At 42.1% G+C, this 20,994-nt stretch overlaps 1 protein-coding gene across 3 annotated transcripts in view; it reads right to left on the bottom strand.

Moving 5' to 3' along the window:
- Positions 1-5,948: 5,948 nt before the first annotated feature.
- The window catches only part of FAM53A (family with sequence similarity 53 member A), a 62,081-nt gene continuing 47,035 nt past the window's right edge, over positions 5,949-20,994 (bottom strand). For all 3 annotated transcript variants that reach the window (XM_088461632.1, XM_088461633.1, XM_088461634.1), the window contains one exon: positions 5,949-7,383. In XM_088461632.1, the coding sequence (XP_088317758.1) occupies positions 7,108-7,383 (276 nt within the window). In that variant the 3' untranslated portion in view covers positions 5,949-7,107. The remainder of the gene's footprint in view (positions 7,384-20,994) is intronic.

Here is a 20,994-nt window from a genome sequence, read left to right as displayed (position 1 = left end):
TTCAGGTATGTCAGATTTTCCTTCAGATATGAACGATTGAATGATTTTTTAAAATCGTTATCGTTCAGATCTGAAGAAAAATCTGACCGTGTGTATGCACCATAACAGGTGAGATTGTGTGTTTCTCCATGATGCCTCTTGTGTTTGTCTGTAACCTACATGGCGATACTGGTATGCTGGGAAGGGTGGCAATTAAGTATTTGATTAATCACATTATGTCTCAGGTACTATATGGGTATTTACAAGACCGGTGGGTCAGGGTTTACTTTGTTGTAGGTGTTTTGGTGCATGCTGCGCTGTGTTGGATGTAACTCCTGATGAAGGACTCACTGGAGTCACGTTTGAGCACTGAATTACATCTGTCTATATGTGAGTAATAGATAGCAGCCTTTTTTTTTTTTTTAATTGGCAAGTAGAATCTGGTGAGTGCCCCATTATTTTGTCTTTTATATATATACAGAGTATATATATATATATATATATATATATACTGAAAAAATTACATAGGTATTTACAGTAAGATAACAGATCAAAAAGAGATAAAACAGTCAGCATGTTAAACCTCAGTGTTATCGCTATACTGCTTAAAACTGATTATTTCCTGTCTCCTAACACTGCTTAATAAATAGACCCCTCAGTATCGCTAAACTTATATCACTGTTACATTACATTAGACCAGGGATTCTGAATTCCAGCCCTCAGAGAAACCTAACAGCGCATGTTTTCCATACTCCATCCTGGAGCACGGGTGTATTTAAGGGCGGATCTATAATGAGCCCACATCACACACATTATACTTTCCTCTCTGCAGTGCAGCTCTTCAGAAATCTCTGGGAAAATGGCGTGGGCACCATGTGCCACAGTTCTAGAGCGTACTCTGCAGTTTGGCATGGCAAGAATGGGGGGGGGGGGGGGGAGTTTGTGGCCCGCCCAGAGACCGGATACGGGTACTAACTCTCTTACACCATTCTGGGTGTGTTTATTACCGACTGGCACATTTTTAAATATCCACAGTTGATACTAATTATTTCACGTGTGATTCTGCGAGGAGACATGGAAAACATGCACTGTTGGAAAACCCTGCATTAAACATTTCCATTGTTTGTCTAAAACAGGGGTTCACAACTCCTTTGCTCAAATAACCCCAGGTGTGTTAATCTATGTTGCTGGGTCAGCAATTATCCCATCTGCTTCCACTGACAGAAATCCAGAAATCATGGAGTTGAGGAACCGCTGTTCCGCCCAGCCTCATTAATGGCTTAAATCAATTGAGTGAGGGAACAATGGAGCTTTCTTTGTTACATGTCCACGAGGTACTTTTAAGTGTTTAAATTTTTTTATTTTTGTTTTACATTGGGCAAAATGTGCTTGTAAATGTGAGACTGGAAGGTACAAAGTGCACCCTTACACCTCTCTAGCTCCTATCAGTAATCTTACATGACTGCTTTTGCACTGTCCAGCAACAGCTGCCTTCATTCTCTGCAAATCTAGGCACTTGCGAACAGGATTCGGTGCATGGTAAATAAGACAGTGCGCGCGTTATCCGGATAGAAGATAGACAATGAATAGGTCGACATGCAAAAGGTCAACAGGGACAAAAGGTTGACACATTTTGGGGGAGATGTACCAAGCTCTGGAAAGTGATGAAATGGAAAGTGAAAAACTGCCAGCCAAAATGAGTTAGATGTAGATTGGTTGGTAGTTCATCACTCTCCAGTTTATCACTTTACAAAGCTTAGTACATCTTTACAACATTTTTAAGGTTAGGGTTAGATACTTGGGGTTAGGTTTAGGCACCAAGGGAGGGTTAGGCACTAGGAGGAAGGTTAGGTTTAGGCACCAGGGGGATGGTTAGGCACTAGAAGGAAGGTTAGGTTTAGGCACCAGGGGGAGGGTTAGGCACTAGGAGGAAGGTTAGGTTTAGGCACCAAGGGGAGTGTTAGGCACTAGGAGGAAGGTTAGGTTTAGGCACCAAGGGGAGGGTTAGGCTCTAGGAGGAAGGTTAGGTTTAGGCACCAGGGGGAGGGTTAGGCACTAGGAGGAAGGTTAGGTTTAGGCACCAAGGGGAGGGTTAGGCTCTAGGAGGAAGGTTAGGTTTAGGCACCAGGGGGAGGGTTAGGCACTAGGAGGAAGGTTAGGTTTAGGCACCAAGGGGAGGGTTAGGCACTAGGAGGAAGGTTAGGTTTAGGCACTAGGAAGAGGGTTAGGTTTAGGCACCAAGGGAGGGTTAGGCACTAGGAGGAAGGTTAGGTTTAGGCACCAAGGGGAGGGTTAGGCACTAGGAGGAAGGTTAGGTTTAGGCACCAGGGGGAGGGTTAGGCACTAGGAGGAAGGTTAGGTTTAGGCACCAGGGGTAGGGCTAGGCTCTAGGAGGAAGGTTAGGTTTAGGCACCATGGGGAGGGCTAGGCTCTAGGAGGAAGGTTAGGTTTAGGCACTAGGAGGAAGGTTAGGTTTAGGCACCAAGTGGAGGGTTAGGCACTAGGAGGAAGGTTAGGTTTAGGCACCAGGGGGAGGATTAGGCTTAAAAAAACAACAACAAAAAACCATGTGTCGACCATATGAGCAGGTCAACCTTTTAACAGTCGATCTATTGACTGTCAACATTTATACTATCGATCTTTTATACAACACCTGTGTGCATATTTTAGTTACATTGGTCTCACTACACCAGCTGGCTTTCTACAAGTTGGCAATTTGTATACAGTACATTCGATTGAGTTAAAAAGAGAAATAAAAGGCAAACTGGAAACAGTTGGCTGATGTTAAGATGTAGATATATATTGTAAGGCGGTTAGTAGGGCATAAACACACGACAGTGTGTGTACTTGGCTCAACCTGCATTAGAATATCACTCTGGTTTGGAAGAGCATAAAAACTGGGATCCATTGATCCTTACTCAACATGCTCTAATTATATATAATTTATATGAAGCCTTCCTACTCAGTCTGGGATGTAGTTAATATGCCGGTGGACGGGATGCCGGCTGCGGCTATTCCGAAGGGGATCAGGTTACTGGTGTCAGCGTCCCGACCGCTGGAATCCCTGACGAGGGATCCGGGTAAAAGTATCAGCATTATCCAGGGATGGGGAGGGTTAGGTTTAGGGACCCTAGAGGGGGGAAAATTAGAGTTAGGCTGCAGGGAAGTTAGGCACCCCCCGTGAGGGTTAGGTTTATATACCAGGGGGAGGATTAGGCACTAAGAGAAAGGTTAGGGGCGGGAAAGCAATAGGGTGGTTACCCGCCCCTCTCGGAATGTTCACTCATCAGGCCCCGGTGTTGGGATGTTCAGCCGCCGGTATTTCATACCCATTCCCTCAATCTTAGGGGATAGATTTACTAAAATGCGGGTTTTTAGAAGTAGCTTTGAAGGTGCTAGATAAATTTTAAGTAGAATCTGATTGGTTGTTATGGGCAACATCTCAACTTGTAAAAACCAGCACTTTAGTAATTATACCCTTTAGGGTTACATGAAGCAATGTTAGTTGCAATTTCAAGGTACTGTACTGTAGTGATGATCTTCCAGAGCCCTAGCTGGTGAAAATGAAGCCGCACCAGATGTTTATATTTTAGAGGTTGTAGATATTTTATTAGGTTTTGTGATTAAGAAAAAAAAACACACACAAAAGACATGATGATTATTACGGTCAGTTGGAAGATCTGCAGGAGCTTAGTGACAGGTAGCTTTCTCCCTGGTTCATGATTGGGAATAAAGTATTGTAGGACTGGCCAATGGGCAACCATCACCTTTTGCCGTAATACAGCCAGTGTTTGTATACTATATACAATGTAGCTGGGAGTCTGTCAGGCCGACAAATGTAGAACCAGAAAATTCCCCCACCTGTGAATAGGCCACACACACACTAGAACCCTATCAGTTTGCAGGAGAGATGTGTATGCAATCAATGTGCTCCGTTAGGGACCGTGCTCCAATAGCAGCATGATGGGCAGCGTGTACATGCAGAAACACGCTTGGATACAAATTACCATCATTGCACTGGTGCCTCGATCGTGTAGGGATTCTTTATTACAATGTTACATACGCTATGTAGAAAAACGGGTTTCTGAGCAAATGATGTAATGACTTTAGTGCAAAATCCCATCTATTGTACAGAATACACAGAAGCAATGTGTTCTAGACCGTTACTGTGCAAACATTCAGCTAAAGACTTCTTGACATTTAGTTTTGATAAATCTGTCATAGTACAGTTGGACTGTAGTGTATAGGTTACACATTATTTCGCTTTGATCTTTCATGCATCTGACTCTCTTCCACTTTTGCCAGCATGGTGCTGGAACCAGAGGAGTAGCCTGGAAGCATGGTGCCCGGAGAAAGTGCATGTCTTGGCGCCACCTCCCTGTACTGAACTGTACTAGTGGGGTATGGCCAGCCTGCAGGGAATGCTGAAGCGAAGAGGGAAAAACAGCAGTGACAGTGTCACGCTGGGCATGGAAGTCCCATTGGGGGAATAGAATGCTTCGGTGATGCACTGACATTAAGGGGTAGCTGCTTTGGCACTGCTTTATTTATGTATAGCACCTAGGATCTGACTCTTAGCGCCTTTGAATCATTATTAGTCAATAGAGCATATTGTATCATATATTCTATTCATTTTACTTAAATTTATTTGACAGAATACATGTGCTAGAGTGAGATTCCACAGGGCGCACAGCTTATTACTGCAATCACTGCCCAAAGCAGCTGTCACTATAGTGGGAACACCTATGGGAAGCTCCATTCTCAGCTATGCTCCAACTTAGCAAATATACATTGCACCTATATTATAGTGAGTACTACTAACCATGTTCTGTCTACCACCATTATTATTATTATTATTTCAGGTCTCCCAATTTTTATTAAAAGACCTTTCAAATACTTTGTGGTCATGCATGGGAACACCTCATTACTTTAAATAGCAAAGCAGTGACTCTTTCATCTCATACCTTATAATTGAAGTTTAATATTTTACCTCAGATGTGTCACTTTTAAGTCCATTGAAGCACAGAATGAGGAGAAGAGGAGGGAAGGGATCGAAGAGGCAAGGGGAGGTGACAAAAGCCAATAAGAAAAGGAGAGGGGACAAAAGCCAATAAGAAAGGAGAGGGGACAGAAGCCAATAAGAAAGGAGGGGACAGAAGCCAATAAGAAAGGAGAGGGGACAGAAGCCAATAAGAAAGGAGAGGGGACAGAAGCCAATAAGAAAGGAGTGGACAAGGGCAAAAAGCCGATCACATGGGGGGAAGGAATTAAAGAGGTGAGAAGTGAATAATCAATCTGACAGGAAATGGGAGGTACCAGAAGATGATCACAGAGGAGGGAGGGCCGGAGCGGAGGCAATCTGGGCAGTTTGAGGGAGCATGAAATGTAGAAACGGATCTCAGATCCGTAACTTTAGGATATAGAGCAAACAAACATGTGGTTTTCATACTGTCTAGCGCCCCATGAATTCCAGAACCCTGGATGACACCCTCTGTCCCTCGTCTCTGTTAGTTGGCCATAAGGTTAAGTACATTACAGAAACGGGGCGCAGCGCATAGGTGTCACCAGGTGATTGTAGTGGAACCTACTGGATCTAACAGTGGCCGAGAGGGTAGGTCTAGTTAGATGCATTATGGCCCTGGCAGATCTGTTCAAAGGCGCAGCAGTCAGTAAGTAGAGAGTAAGACCACTAAACTCCAAACACATCAAGATTTTGGTGCTGGGAATGTCAAAATCACACCAGCTGGCTTCACACGCAACCTCAGCATGTACAGTGCACACAGAACCTGTTTAAACGTTTCTGTAACTATACGATCAAAATGTTGCTCCTTTGGACCTGCGAGTTCAGTTGGTTTTTTTTTTTCTCTCTTCAAAGGACTAATGATTGTTACGTCCAAAGGCCTAGGAAGGAGTTCACATGAGCACGAAAATTCTACAAAACAAAAACACACAAGAATATGCAAAGCAAATTGATTTTTTTATTTTTATTTTATTTAAGGACAAGTCTCCTTCTATTGCTGAGGGGAAGTGCCTCCTCTCGTGGAATTGATCGTTACTTTACAAAGTCCCTGTCTAAAGTTCAAGTGCTGCGATACATTCTTTTGAACAGTAGAAAAAAAAAAAAAAAAAAACCATAACGTAATAATGACCAACAAGGCATGTTACTATTCGCATTTTTAGATGCGTATAATGTAAATTATGATTGCTTTGTTCAAGATAGAAAACAAAAATTTTAAAAAATATTCAAGTAACGAATTGACGGGATTTCGTCTCCCCCCCTACTCAACCTTAGAGGTCACTAGTACATTTGGAGCAAAACGTATTACAACATTTGTACACGTAGTTTTGTAACCACTCGCTATAATAAAAACCCAGAGTGGTTGATTTGGTATTTTGGACCAGTTCCGAACAATACACATTCGAGTCATTCATGTAGTCAAATATGTCTCTCTTTTTAGAACTTTAAGCTCTTTTCAACAAAAATAGAACATACCTGCACCAAAATCAAGGCAGATAGACTAACTTTATACAATGCCCTTCTGAAAATTTAATTTCAAAATAGAGATGCTTTCTTTTTTCCTGAACTGTAAAAGCCATAGAAATGCCAAAAATATCTTTTTTTATTTTTTAATATTTTTTCTTTTTTATATAAAGGTCTCCTTGAAACTCCTGACGACTTGTATATATATATATATATATAATTTTTTTTTCAGTTTAGCAGCCTAGTATGTGCGACATTCGCGAAAGTAAACAAATTGTACTCGCTGAGACAAACACACCCTGCAGAAAAATATTGGTGGTATAAAAAAAAAAAATTAGCTTAAAATAGTAGTCCTTTCTCAACTCTATGAATTTTTATATAGTAAAGAGAAATATTTAGGCACTGTCAGCATTTCCATACAGGGTTTAGTGCCCCATAGGAAACCTATGTAGTACATGTAGCCCCACATACTAGGCCGCTTGGCGAATACTGCCAGGTGTAAATTTGTTTATTCAACGATCAGTCTTAGTTTTGTCCATTTCATTAACTAAACAGGCGACTACGCTGCAACTCCTTCCACTTCGCGCCATCCAGAATGGCGTAACCATACAACGGAAGAATGCGGTATCCTACAGAGGCATCAGAACTCAGTTATTCTCGATTTGTTCCAGATCCAAATCAGCATATGTGGTGCTTTCGCAGTCACTTAGGTCTTCCTCACTTTCGCTCACAGTGGTTTCCCTCTTAAAATTCCTTGAACGGGTGGCATAGCAGGTCCGTTCACCCGTGAACTCCTTCACCGGGCTGGACCCTGGAGTGATGATATTCATGTGGTCATTGGAATCACAGGGTGAGGAGACAATGGTCTTAAGTTGGGGATCTTCTTCATCTTCATAGTCCAATGAGCAAAGGCTTTTGTAAGTCTGTGAGAGACATAAAAGAACCAGATTAATACAATCATCTCAAATAAGGTTTACAGAGAAAAGCAAAGATAACCAAAGCACTTGAATTAAATACAACTCTGTCATATTTGCCTAATCTCCAACATCAAGCCGACATCGGAATAACCAAAAATTAGGACGCTTGCTGATGAAGTCAACAAGTAAAGCTATGAAATAGATTTTCACAGAAATATGACAGCATAATAGTGGATTAACTTCTACATTTTGGCAAATCATGGTAGAGTATGGCCTCGTGTTAAATAATGCATAACATAAGTTGCCAAGTAAAACGATTGTGGTCATTTATTTTCAGAACAAAATAAAAAGCCTGTCTGCAATGCAAATGAAAGGTCTAGTTTAACATAACATAAGCAATCATGATGGGAGCAGCACAGAAAACAAGAAGTCTATTATAAAGACCGTGAAAAACACAACAGACTGAGGCGTATTTACTAAGCAGTGTTAGGAGACAGAGTGAAAAGTGCTAAGAAAGTGATATGGTGCCAGCCAATCAGCTCGCAACTGTCATTTTTCAAACACAGCCAGTGAGATGACAGTTGTGAGCTGATTGGCTGGCACCTTATCACTTTTCACTCTCTCCTAACACTGCTTAGTAAATAGACCCCTGATAGAAGTATGCGTACAAAGGGAAATCACTTGTACTTGAAAAGTTAAAAGTGCATATCTTAACACTTTAATTGAAATTCTACCATGCTATCATTTTACAGTGATCAGTTCTCCGGCAAAAAGGCAACAATGGCAGCTAGAGAAGCGCGTTTGCTTAACCTTCCTAGTTTTTGATCGAGTGGCATGTCCTTCGCCACTTGTTTATTGCCTGCGCCAGGAGCTGTGATCAGAAGCAGCGGCAGCCTGAAAGACTGGCATTAGCTGTGCAGCTTACATTTTACATTGTTTACGTTAAAGACAGGAAAAATTCCCAAATTATTTCCAACCAACCTTCATTTCATGTGTTGCCAAATATGCTGAAAAGAGGCCGAATTTTAAAAGGATTATGTAAAGTGCAAAAAAAAAAAAAAATCGCTTGTGTGGATCATTAAATCCTAATTTCTATCTGCATAAAAGCTTGTGGAACCATATAAAGATTAAAGGGGAAATAAAAATAAAAATAAATAAATAAACTCATCTGTTTAAACCACACATTTTTGATATCTAGGGAGCAAATTAAAATGCATTTACTAGAGCCATTACAGCGTGTTTTGCAACTTGGGTTGGGTGATCCGCCAGCTATTGAGAAATAAAATATCTATTTATCCTGAGGAAGTCACCCTTTGGGGTACTTATTGCATACTGAGAGCTGCAGATAACGGGGGGAGAGCAGCTAAGTAGTTACTTTGCATTAAGATGAGCAATTTAAAACCAGCGAGAGAATATAGAGGCATATCCTCATACATGTCTGATCATAACAGACCAGGCATGTACAAAGAATAAACTGGTATAAGACGATAGTCACGTATAGAATATGAACCGGGAAATAAACAGATGGGCTAGTGGCCTTTACAGCACCGATAGACTGGTTCCAACTCACTGATCTCTCCCCCCCCCCCCCCTCCTCCTTCCCAACAATATGGCATCCAAGTCAATCGCTGAAATTGGCCAGGGAATAGCATTCTGTGAGCAGGACTTTTTGCGATTGAATATTTATGGATAAAGAATGCAAAAACAAACATTCCCAATACGATGATACATCAATTTATATAGAACAGAAGTGTTGCCAGGGCTAAGGCATATTTGAGTGGGAAAAGCATGTCATACTTCATTTAAACATCGTTGTGTCAGTCAATATCAAAGATTATGTATGTATAAAGGTGCATACACGTAACGATTATTTGAATGATTTAACTATAACAACGTCGTTATCGGTCAATCGTTAAAAATATCGTTCAGTTTCTGAGTAATGGAGCATACACACGGTCAGATTTTTCTTCAGATCTGAACGATAACGATTTAAAAAATCGTTCAATCGTTCATATCTGAAGGAAAATCTGACATGTCTGAACGATGAGCGTTCCCGATGGTCAGATAACGATATCTGACATCTGATGTGTTTGCAGTCAGTTTTGGACGATTTCAGTCATTTTAATGCAGTCAAAATCGTTCGTAGTTCAAATTGTTCAAATCGTTGGTCAAATCGTTCATCTGACCGTGTGTATGCTCCATTATAACGAACGATTATCGTTCATGCGCTTTCCCATTTGTAGTTCATTCTGACTGACCAACTGAACGATTTTCATGAAGGGAAGTTACAAAAATCGTGTGTAGTTCACAAAATCGTTCAATTCAGAAAATCTGACAGAAAATAGTTGGTAACAAAATCGTTGTGTGTATGCAGCATTAGGATTACCAATCCTGAAGGACCCAGCAGACTAAATATGGGCCCTTTGTCAAACAGAATTTTCCAGCAGCATCAGAAAAACCATTCTTTGCGGTCAACAAAAATTTGCATTTCTATCCGCACGGGGCAAGCAGACTGCATGCAAGATAAAACACGGACTCCATTCAGCTGGGGGCAATGGCACAGGCTCTTCAACAAAAGGTGCCTGACCGCATGCGGCGGGCAGCAGGCATGTCATCGGCCCATTAGTCTTCCACAGCTAAATAGCACTCTGTCAATAGGCTGGGATTACATCCTTCACGGTGACAGGAAATTACCAGTTCTTCCCATGGTGGGATGTCTGGGTTTTAGTGCAAGTTAGAAGACCAATTTCAGATTATAATTTGCAAAGCCAGCTGCCGGGGCACCTCAGGAGCAGAGGGGTGGCGTTTATGGAGTTACTGAGACATATCGGTTATGAATATATATACGTTCGGTCAGTAGTGGTCCTCTTACAAAGAGCAAACAAAATCGTGTGCGAGGTGGACAGTAACTGGCATGACATTTATCAATGAATAATCAAACTACACGTAATAGAAATAAAAGTCAATAGTCTGTCGGTGAGAAGTAAGGACAGTTTAGGGTTATGAAGCAGTATATCTACAAGGCCAAATAAATTGTCCTGGACAGACTTAGGGGTAGATTTACTAAAGCATGGTGTGTGAAAGGCTTCAAATAATGAATTTAAAGCAGCAACTCAAGCATGTATTCCGGTTGCCACTTTAAAGCATCAGGCAAAGCCACCATTTGTGTGTGTCCATGAAAATATATATATACACACACACCGCAGACTCCCAGCACTCGTAAAAACGAAGAGAAGGGAAAAAATGGTTCACTCTGGGTCCATCGAAAGTGAAGGCATTGTTTGCATGGAAAATCTGTGGCCCACACACAAAACCATGTCCAGATGGATAAATTCCAAACTTCTCTGCACATCTTTGGAAGGGAAAAGAAAAGCCGAGCCATCTAATGAGAAGTCTTTTCTCATATAAACCCCTGAAAGCTCTCTCCCCCGGAGCCTTTCATTTGCTGCAGATGCATAGAAAGCATAGAGCACAGAGCCTCACTTCATTAAATGGCATTTTGGGCCTAATTTCACATTGTGATCACTGCCGTTTGTAAAGGCTGCAGAGCACCAGATGCTGAACGTAGATGCCACCTCCAGGAGCATTTTCATTCAACAGTCAGGGAGGAGGGGGGGGGGGTTGGGTATGGAGAAGGCTTCAAGCCTCCATTCAGAAGGAAGGACCCCGGTGCGTTCGCTCCTGTCAGAGCACAAAGTGCTGGCTTGTCTACAGATCACTTTTGATACTTGATTATCATTCCCCGAGCACGGCCTACTGCTATCGTCTTTCCATCTTCCCAAGCCTGCTGGAATTTGAACTTTAAATGGGTGTCCTAGTCCACAATAGATAAAAAGGAGGCCCTTTCATTGTGCCCAGGGCCCATCCAGGCTGTGACATGGCAGATTCTCGTCAAGCGCGGCGCCCTCTCCTCACTCCAACATGCCCCCCCCCCCGCCCATGGCCACTTGTTCAATGTGGACAGATACTTCTCGCCCATTCAGAAGGGCGTGAATTCCACAGGCTGTCTGTTCAGAAACCAATTGTCGGGTCCCGATGAATGGGAGGGCGACGTTAAGCTTGCTAAACTGCTAAATGGCACCGGGGTCCGCGGCTTTGAACAGCGACAGGGATTTACGGCTGTATTCTCTGCGCAGAGAATACAAAATAAACATCAATGTTCAGACCAACGTCCCCACATTATTGGCACATGCCATCTGTGTTTCGGCTTGACGGCTCTTTGTCCCAGAGGCAGCAGTACCCCCCCATTATTCCCCCAACTGTAGCCATCCTCTTGTGCAGGAGGTAATGGTGCGGATATCCACGGAGTTCATTTATAGATGCCCTGGACCCGGATAATAATCACATCTCAATACTTAGATTGGTCATCTTACCAGAAACGAGAACTAATAAAGCAGTTTCATCATATTTATATAAAAAAAGAAAAAAAGTAATTTATGTCTGGATATTAGACATAAGAGATCAGGATAAAAGTGTAATACAAAGCTTTTCTAGTAGCTGGCTTGTTAGATTGGTGTTCTGGGGACAGTGAGTAGCCCTCTGCATAGACTGCAACTAAATATGCTACTGGGCAATGGGAGCTGATTTTATTAGGTTTCAGGAGAGTTATTTATGAGAACTTTTTCTTAGTTCATTTTTTTTTTAGCGGTTTGTGTATAAATCAGACCAATCACTTCAATTAACTGCGGATTCCTGCTGCAATTAAAGGTATTTTAGTAAGTAAAACATTGCTTATTTTTGCATGCAATGTTTCACACCAGTAGCACTAAAAGAGCTTGCTATTTACTGCATCGAGTCTATTGTGTATATATTCATTAACAATGCAACCATTTGCTAAATGCACTACCTATTACAGTGTGTGTAGCACTTGCCAACACTGCAGATCCTGCCATCTTTGAAGAGCTTACCATCGTGAGTCCTACTGCCCAGCTCCCCCACGTCACAAACACGATATCATTCGGTTTGGGAGCAAGTAGCACAAATTGCTTCGCGCGCTATTCTGATCAAAGTCAGATGAGGGCATCGGCTATGGACAGTGAGCTCTATACAGCTGACCTCTGAAGCCACCAGGAGTTCTGGGTGGAGCACCATTTCCATTCTAATAGGGCATAAATTATATATATATATGATATGAAATGGTATATATATATATATATATATATATATATATATATATACGTTCAAAAAGTGCTGTCATGCAAAAGTGGTGACATATAAACAATAGCCGTGTGTTAGAAACACTCCACTCGTGTGTATACAACAAAGCTCCAGCACCCCGAGTATATATAAGAAATAGCCTTGTACCAGCTGTTTACTTGTCTTATGTCAAGGTAACAGGTATCTTTCTTTTGGTCCTTTTCTAGGTCCAGGAACTAGGTCCAAATGCATAAGCAAACATAGAGAAAGAAAGGAGGGCCTCCAATAGTGTAATAAGTTTAACACATACACTTTAATGAAGACAACAACAAAAAAGACTCGTACAATATAGCAAGATTAAAAGGGCTTATCTGTCCAACAATGTGCAGGTGTAACAGGAGGTCCTACTAGGTACTGCTCAACGCGTTTCGTCCCTCTGTGGTCTCTGGGGACTTCCTCAGGAGTGGATACAGCAATAGTGTTTCTAACACACGGCTATTGTTTATATGTCACCACTTTTGCACGACAGCACTTTTTGAACGTATATATATATATATTTATATTTATATTTATACTATTTCAGACTACACTATGTTTGTTTTATTTTTCTGTTTTCTTTGAGATTTACATCGTGGGATTCACATGAAGACACCACAAGGATAGACTGTGTGTTTGGACCTCATGGACTTGGTCCTAATATCCCTGTTATAAAAGTTGTTACACTGAAGGCGCCGCTCCTTCACCCTTTTTTTGTATATGTATATATATATATATATATATATATATATATACACATATACATACATAAACATACACACACACATATATATATATACATATATATACTCAAATGCTTAATTAGGGGCATATTTACTAAGGTATGTGTTTTTACATGTGGATATGTTGCCCATAGCAACCAGATTCTACTTATTTATCTAGCACCTTCTAGAAGATAATAGGCAGAATCTGATTGGTTGCTGTGGGCAACATCTCCACTTCTAAAAACCCGCACTGTAGTAAATATACCCCTTAGTGTCTAATTTGCACAAGACAGACAATCCCACTTAAAAAGAACCTGAAAAAAAAAACAAAAAAAAAAAGGTGCCTTTAAAATGGAGTCCAGCATCCCTCCAAGTTCCGAGCTCAGCCTGCCCTTGACTACAAGCTACATCATGTAATTGCCAACCACCCCCTCTTTCTGCCAAGCAATCCAGTATAGTAGAAAGGGGGGTACACCCCCAAAACGAACGCGCCAAGTTTCCCCCTCATTAAACCCATAGATATTTTGTAACCAGCGCATTCTGCCAGGCTGCACGGCTCCTCTATAGGGAGCGGTGACAAGTGCTGGCAGCTGCTAGATTAGGCTCTTTTCCGCACAAGAGGAGAGATGAAAGGACAGCTGCTGTCTAGGGATGGGGTGTCCACCCCCTAAACTTCACCAAATTAACTCTTCAAACTAGCATTTCTATTCTGCACTTAGCGGGAGACCCAACACTGGTGGCCTCCTCAGCGTGACAAGGGGGCGATGAATGAGGAAGGGGGCTGCAGGGTTTCAATTCTGTTCAAAGTATCGTTTTGGGTACTAATTAAACTTGGGGGAGGGGGGGTGCACGTCAGTGAGGCAAACCAATCAAATCGGTGAATTTGCTTATAGTTTAAATGCTTAAACTTCGTAAGGCTTTTAGGATAGAACATTTTAATCTGGAATTTTTTATTTTTAAAGAATATAAAAATAAACTCCAATAGGGAACTATGCTATTTTTTAACGGTGTCAAAATATTCCACAACACTAGAATACAATGACCTCTAGGTCACACTTCCCACAGAATGTTATCCATGTCATGTCACAGAATTTTCTAGACATTATAAGGGGTATATTTACTAAAGCGCTGGTTTTTAGAAGTGGAGATGTTGTCCATAGCAACCAATCAGGTTCTACTTAACATTTATCTAGCACCTTCTAGAAGATAATAGCTAGAATTGGTTGCTATGGGCAACACCTCCACTTCTAAAAACCTGCACTTTAGTAAATAAATCCCTAATACTCTATACCGTAACATAAGCACCTAAGAGTCGCGTACACTTATTAATAGTTTCTTATATAGCGCCGCATATTCCGTTGCACTTTACAATTGGATCTAGTGATCTAAACCACTTGGAGAGCCACGCATTTCCTAACTGCATTAAAATCTCCTCTACCGAAGTACGGGATCATTCAGCAAGACGACGTTTGGGTGTTTGCAGTTTCTGCGGTGTAATGGAAATACATTATGGCCGTAAACAGGCTCGTTTCCTACAATTTCATTAGCAGAGACCTCGTAAACTGCGATGCAGAAAACACGTGACAGGCTGTAGTGTAAACCGCTAAAGCACAGCTGCGCCGATTTGGGTTTATTGGTCTCGCCTCCTTTTTTTTACAGGAATTCTGGGAACCACCACTAAAATATTTCTCATTCTGCCTCCAACGCATCTCTGTAAATTGAGCAGTGTTCATAAAGAGACACAGGCCGCCCTGTCAATATAATACTGGGATCAGAGGTATTCCTGTCAGGACGACTGTTTTGGTCTCTATTATGGCAACCGTCTTTCCGTCCAAGGTCTCCAGCGAGAGATCCTGTGACTGACATCTTGCTTCATCTGGTCGTTAATGCGTGTTATTACTATACCGTTTCTGTTTAGTCATGATAAATTAAAAAGAGGGCTGTCAGTGAGAGTGAAATTAGAGCGTCCAAAGTTCCAGGAGATAGCTGGGCGACGTCCATCTGCTAAGGCAGCGACACGTTCTCATTTTCCACGTGTCTGACAAACATGATAGAAATCTCAATAGACACCTCAATCTGCTGTTACAAAAAAAAAAAAAACACTATCACCTCCACTGAAAGCAAGCAAGGAGTTTTAGGGGCTGAATCGATTGTGGTAATTAGAAATAAATATTACTGTATTTTCAGTTATTGCGGTTCATTTGCAAATCACAATATGTAGCACTTTCAAGAGCATATCAAATCATTCACCCAAACGCCTGCCCATTGGAGCTTACACTCTAATTTGTCCGGAACGCAGGAAAACCGAACCAAGGGACGCATTCAGTTCGCTAGACACAAAATAAGATTTGTAAATGTTAGAATGGAATTATGGGTAGTTTGGTGTTCCTATATTTACGTGTTAAATGGAGTGGGCAACAAGCAGTCCTCAAGCCGTTGTTGACTACACATCCCAGCATGCCTTGCAACAGTTTTAGCATGGTCAAATAGCAAAACTGTGGCAGGGCATGCTGGGATGTTTCGTTCTACAACAGCTAAGGCGGGGCGCTTATTGCCCTACCCAATACTTATTTTAGCCATAATACTGTATAAATAATGCATAAGGCTGCCGGTAAGCTTATCTCTTAAAGTACACCGGTTGCCTAGAGACTGTGGGGGCGGCCATTTTGTTAGCTGAGCCAATATTCATAATCATGTAAATTGTTGGTGAAGAAATTAGATATTTGGTTCAGACTTGCAATTTATTGAACCAGAACCCAAAATGTCTTCCTCCACATTACGTAGGCGATAGATGCATGACAATAATAGGGGAGATGTATCAAGCCTTGGAGAGAAATAAAGCAGAGTAGCTGCCCGGATCAACCAATCAGCGTCTGTCATTGGAGAGCAAACAGAAATCTGTAATGTAAGGCACAACACTGTGTGCACTATGGCGATTAAGTGGTTATCCAGAATATGATCTGTATGGAAGTGTGTAGATTTAACATTTGCAAAAAAAAAAAACCCGCCAGAAACAAAAGCATTCCCCGTGCGGTGTGGCTGCCTATGACAGTAATGCGTCTCGCCAGCTGTTAAACTACAACTCCCAGCATGCACTTGCCAGCGCAGCGCCAGCTGCAGAGCCTGTTATGTGGAAACGACATGCTGTGTCACACAACAGTCATATTGAGCTGTCTGACAAGAAAGACGTTTCTCTTCAAATGAATCTCCCAGGCCTGAGCACAAGGATGTGGCCCTAGTCAAATCCCATTAACTTTTAACCCCTTGCTCTGCAGATCAGCTGCCATTTCCACTAGCATGAGCCAGACTCATTCGTCCCTGCGGTAGAGGAAGCTATTTATATAGGCCTCAAGCCAGGCGGCGGACAAGGGGTTAATGTTTGTTAATACGCGTTCGTCTCTTATCACCTCCCATTGTCTGTCTATTCAGACAGCAGCGACAAACTAAACTTAGAATTATTTTTTTTTTTACATTTTTACAAAACACAAGGTGACCAGAAAAAAAAAATAAAGGAAAAACTGAAAGTCCATGTTCCCAGCTTAGATTCAGTACAATTACAGACAGAAGGCCTGTGCCTGTCAGAGATCAGGAAACCAGGGGTGAGGCAGATATTCACGCCAGCAAAATGTCAGCGGTATTAATTTCTTGGGGAAGAGAGTCTTAACCCTTCCGTAGGCTGTAACAGCTCCACCATAAAAACGCCGCCTGTTTTGCCAAGAGATGACCACACTTTTTGAGCACCATATTCTGTACTAACAAAATATATAAGGGAGGGGTTGTCTACTGAAAGTCTATATTCTAAGTTATCAAAATTCTACTTCTATTCCAGTCTACAGAAGCTCCCTCGGTCTGCATGGCGTGACAGATGTTGCTGTAACGACGCAGGAGCGTAAACGTTTACTTTCTGTGGTGGAAAACCCCTATAGCGGGTTTTGGACCAGGGCACGTGAGATGAGGGTGTTTGCAGGGTACCTACAGAACAGGCAATGTGGTAAAAGAGGGATATACATAGGACAGAGGTTCCCAAACTCGGTCCTCAAGGCACCTCATTATCCATGCTTGACCACAGGTGACTTAATTAGTACCTCAGTCTATTTGATTTAACCACCTGTGTTCAACCATGGATCTCAAAAACCTGACCGGTTGGGGTGCCTGGAGGAAGTGTTTTGGAACCTCTGACATAGGGTAAGATTTTCAGACCAAAGGGGAGATTAATATAATGCTCTAGACTGTTTGATACAACATGCTGCCCCCCCCCAGCTGCTCTGGAACTACAAATCCCAGCATGCACTGCTAGTTTTGCTATTGGGGCATGTTAAAACGGTCAGAGCATGCTGGGATCTGTAGTTCCACAGCAGCTGGAGAGCCGCATGTTAATACCCCTTTGAGAGAAAAATGGTGACGTTGCCCATAGCAGCCAATCAGCTTCTAACTGTCATTTCACAGACTGTTTGATAAATGACAGTTAGAAGCTGATTGGCTGCTTTGGAGGCAACTTCTCCATTTTCTCTCTTTCGAAGGTTTAATAGATCTCCCTACAAGACAAACCGAGCCAGACTGGCCAAGTACCGTGGACAACCGTGGTCGCCAATAGCTGCACAGTACAGAACATTATCTAGGCATCATGTAATGTGAGCGATCTCGAATGGCCATACCCCTTGTAATATGTTACATGATGTTATGTCATTTTGAGATAATACGGCCACTAGGTGGCATAACAGTGGAAAAGTCCATAAAGACCTATTTAAAACATGTTTGTATACTTAAATAGGGCTCTATATCCACTTGGACAAGTAGATACGACCCTCCCGAACTCAACAACTCTTTTTAATATATTTTTTTAATGCGAGTTCGGCTTTAATGTTAGTGCATGTTGCAGTATAGGTCAGAGAGTGGAAGGACAGGCTGCAAAGTGTAAAGTATTTGGAGAATGCTGGGGCATAGCTATCCAGGTGTTATTTAGTGAATTCCAAAAAAGATTTATCTAGTTGATTCAAACAGTGCTGGCGATTATACGGGGCACTCGGCACCGCACAGCAAGCACTTTACTGAAAGCCGTCTAGACTGAAATTCACTGCATGATTAATGATTTCATTAGGCAAAATCTCTATAAATGTGCACTGTAAGAACAAATACTGAGCACTTCTCACCCTTTTTAGGTGGTGACAGACACGGGAAGGTTTATTAAAAAAAAAAAAACTGGGGCACAGGTTTGACCCTTTACTTCTAGGCGGTGGCCTTCATGAGCCAAACCGACCTATAACCTGTAAGAATCTGAATGGTCGCTAGGTTACATGCGCTCAGCAATGCCTGCACTAGCTTCCAAAATGCACACGTGTGGCTAAGAAATACTGACCAATATCTAGTATTTATGCTACAGTTTGGCAGATGAAATGGCGCGGCACCTCTGTTATTTGGTCTGTGCACTAGTAGTGGGGGATCCCTAACCTACTTTTACACCTAAAGATACCTTGAGGAGGGTACACTTAAGGCGCAAACCCACTTGCCAACTAGTGAAGGACTGAACGATAAGTATATCGTTCATTAAACTATGCAGTGCTCACACTGAATGATATACTGTATGGTTCAGTGCAGCCACCCTCCCTCATCCACCGAACATGTCCAATCTGTCATTATCGGCATTTTGACCGGCATGTTCAGGCGATGATTGATGTCAGAAACGACCAGCGAGAGCGCGCATCGCTGGTCGTTTCCGATATTTTCATGCCCGATTCGTGCGCGATTAATGAGCGATTGAACAACAACAATGTAGTTATCGTTCAATCGCTCTGTTTAATCGGCAAGTGGATGTGCACCTTTACTCCAGACAGTGAGTTGGGTGAGCCCACCTACATTTGTCAAAAATACTGTATAAATCTATATATTGAAGGAACTACACGTTGCCTTTTCTATTTTATTTTATATGCATGCGAGACGACCTATCCTGGTACGGTGAGAAAAGAGTGCGCAATCCCAGAGAAGTAGCTCATCTTGAACAATTTGTTTGTGTTTTATTTCAACTGTAGAATCGAGAACAGCGCTTTTTTTTGCACATTTTACACCTATTAGTGATTACTGACCAATATCTGTTCCCTTGATGAGACAGGACCTGATCTAAGCCCTTTAAACTTGCAGTTTGAAGGTTAAAGAAAAAAAAAAAAAGTACAAATGTGTTACTTATATTTAACTTCAACAGATATACAACTGTGCTTGTCAATTCATTATCAAGTATACAACTCTTTCTGCGGCTCCCTTCTGTGCTTCCAGAAATATCTATCTATCAGGCAGAGCTGTCCTTGGATAGGTCACAGAGCTGCTCTATGAAGAACTACCTGCAGCGTTAATCACAAAGGCTTTGTCGCATATGACGGTGATGCACGTATCAAACCTTCTAAAAAGGACAAATGGAGGTGTGCAATTAGCATCCAATCAGATTTAACCTTTCAAAGTAGAGAATGTACTAGGGAAATGATAGCTATAATCTGACTGGTTGCCAATCGGCAACACCACCACTTGTCCCCTTTAGAAGGTTTGATAAATCTCTCACAGTTCTGGCTGATTATATAAAAGCATGAAAAGCACAATGGGGATCAGGGGGAAAGCAGAAAGATGCAGCATTGTATTTACTAGTACAGTCATAGATTTTACATACAGAAAATAAAGAGACACTGATCTAGCTAAATATTTCTGACGCCAGCCAGCACTCCCATAAACCAGCGTTTTATCAACAGTTGACATGTCGGACTTTATGGACTCCTAGAATAGAACCATTGTTTGTGCCCGGCAGGCTGGAGCATGTAGAATAAAGCTATGGAAAATTCACATGATTGCCCAAGCCAGCAATCTCATTAGTTTATCACAGTCAGAATGTGTCAGAGGAATAAGCAGGACTCTGGCAGAAAGGAGGCACCGAGAGAATACCGAGGGATCATTCGCACATCTGCAATGGGGAAACAGGAAAAACACAATTTCCACACACACTTTGTACAATTTGCTGTGCTGGTAGAGCACTCTGATCATTGGCGTATCTAAAATGGGTGCAGGCTGTGCGGTGCACATGGGCCCCTGTGGATTCAAGGGGGCCCTCACTGCACACCCATATAATTATACTTACCTCTCAGGGGCCTAGGACATTGCTAAAAAGCAGCAGAAGTCCCCAGAAAAATGTTGTGGCAGCCATTTTCCCGCAGATTTGTACAGGTGCAGTAGAGAAGGCACCATGTTACCGGAGACCTGGGTATATGCAGTACACTGGCATAAAGCCAGAGTCTACTGCGCTGCCAAAGAGGAAGGGGCCCACAGAGTGTGCACACATGCCCCCTCCTCTCTTAAACCACCCCTGGCTCTGATGCTTGAGGTACTGGGGGTGTGCAAACTTCAAAATGTGTAAATGCAGCATTGAAAGCTTTTAGTGAACGACTGAGCCCATCACCTTCATTTTAATTCACTATTTTTAGGCATTAAACACAGATAGATGTAAACGAGCTCGGAAGCCAACACCAAGCCTACAATACATTGCCAGAGTAACTGAGAGGTTTGGGACACAGAAGTATGATTGACACTGTTCTGAACTCATATGGAAATATTTCTCTACAGGTCTATAGTAAACAGCGCTGAGCATGGGAACTAAGTGGTCAATGTCCAGGTAACGCTCTTACCCGCTCATGAAAGGGACTGGGGCTTGCAACTCCTCCCCCCCACCCACATGCGGGTCATAAGA

The sequence above is a fragment of the Taudactylus pleione genome, unplaced genomic scaffold (assembly GCF_031769625.1).
Source record: "Taudactylus pleione unplaced genomic scaffold, aTauple2 ptg001084l, whole genome shotgun sequence".
Lineage (NCBI taxonomy): Eukaryota > Metazoa > Chordata > Amphibia > Anura > Myobatrachidae > Taudactylus > Taudactylus pleione.
Note: the sequence above shows the minus strand (reverse complement) of the source record. Positions and strands in the feature narration are given on the sequence as shown.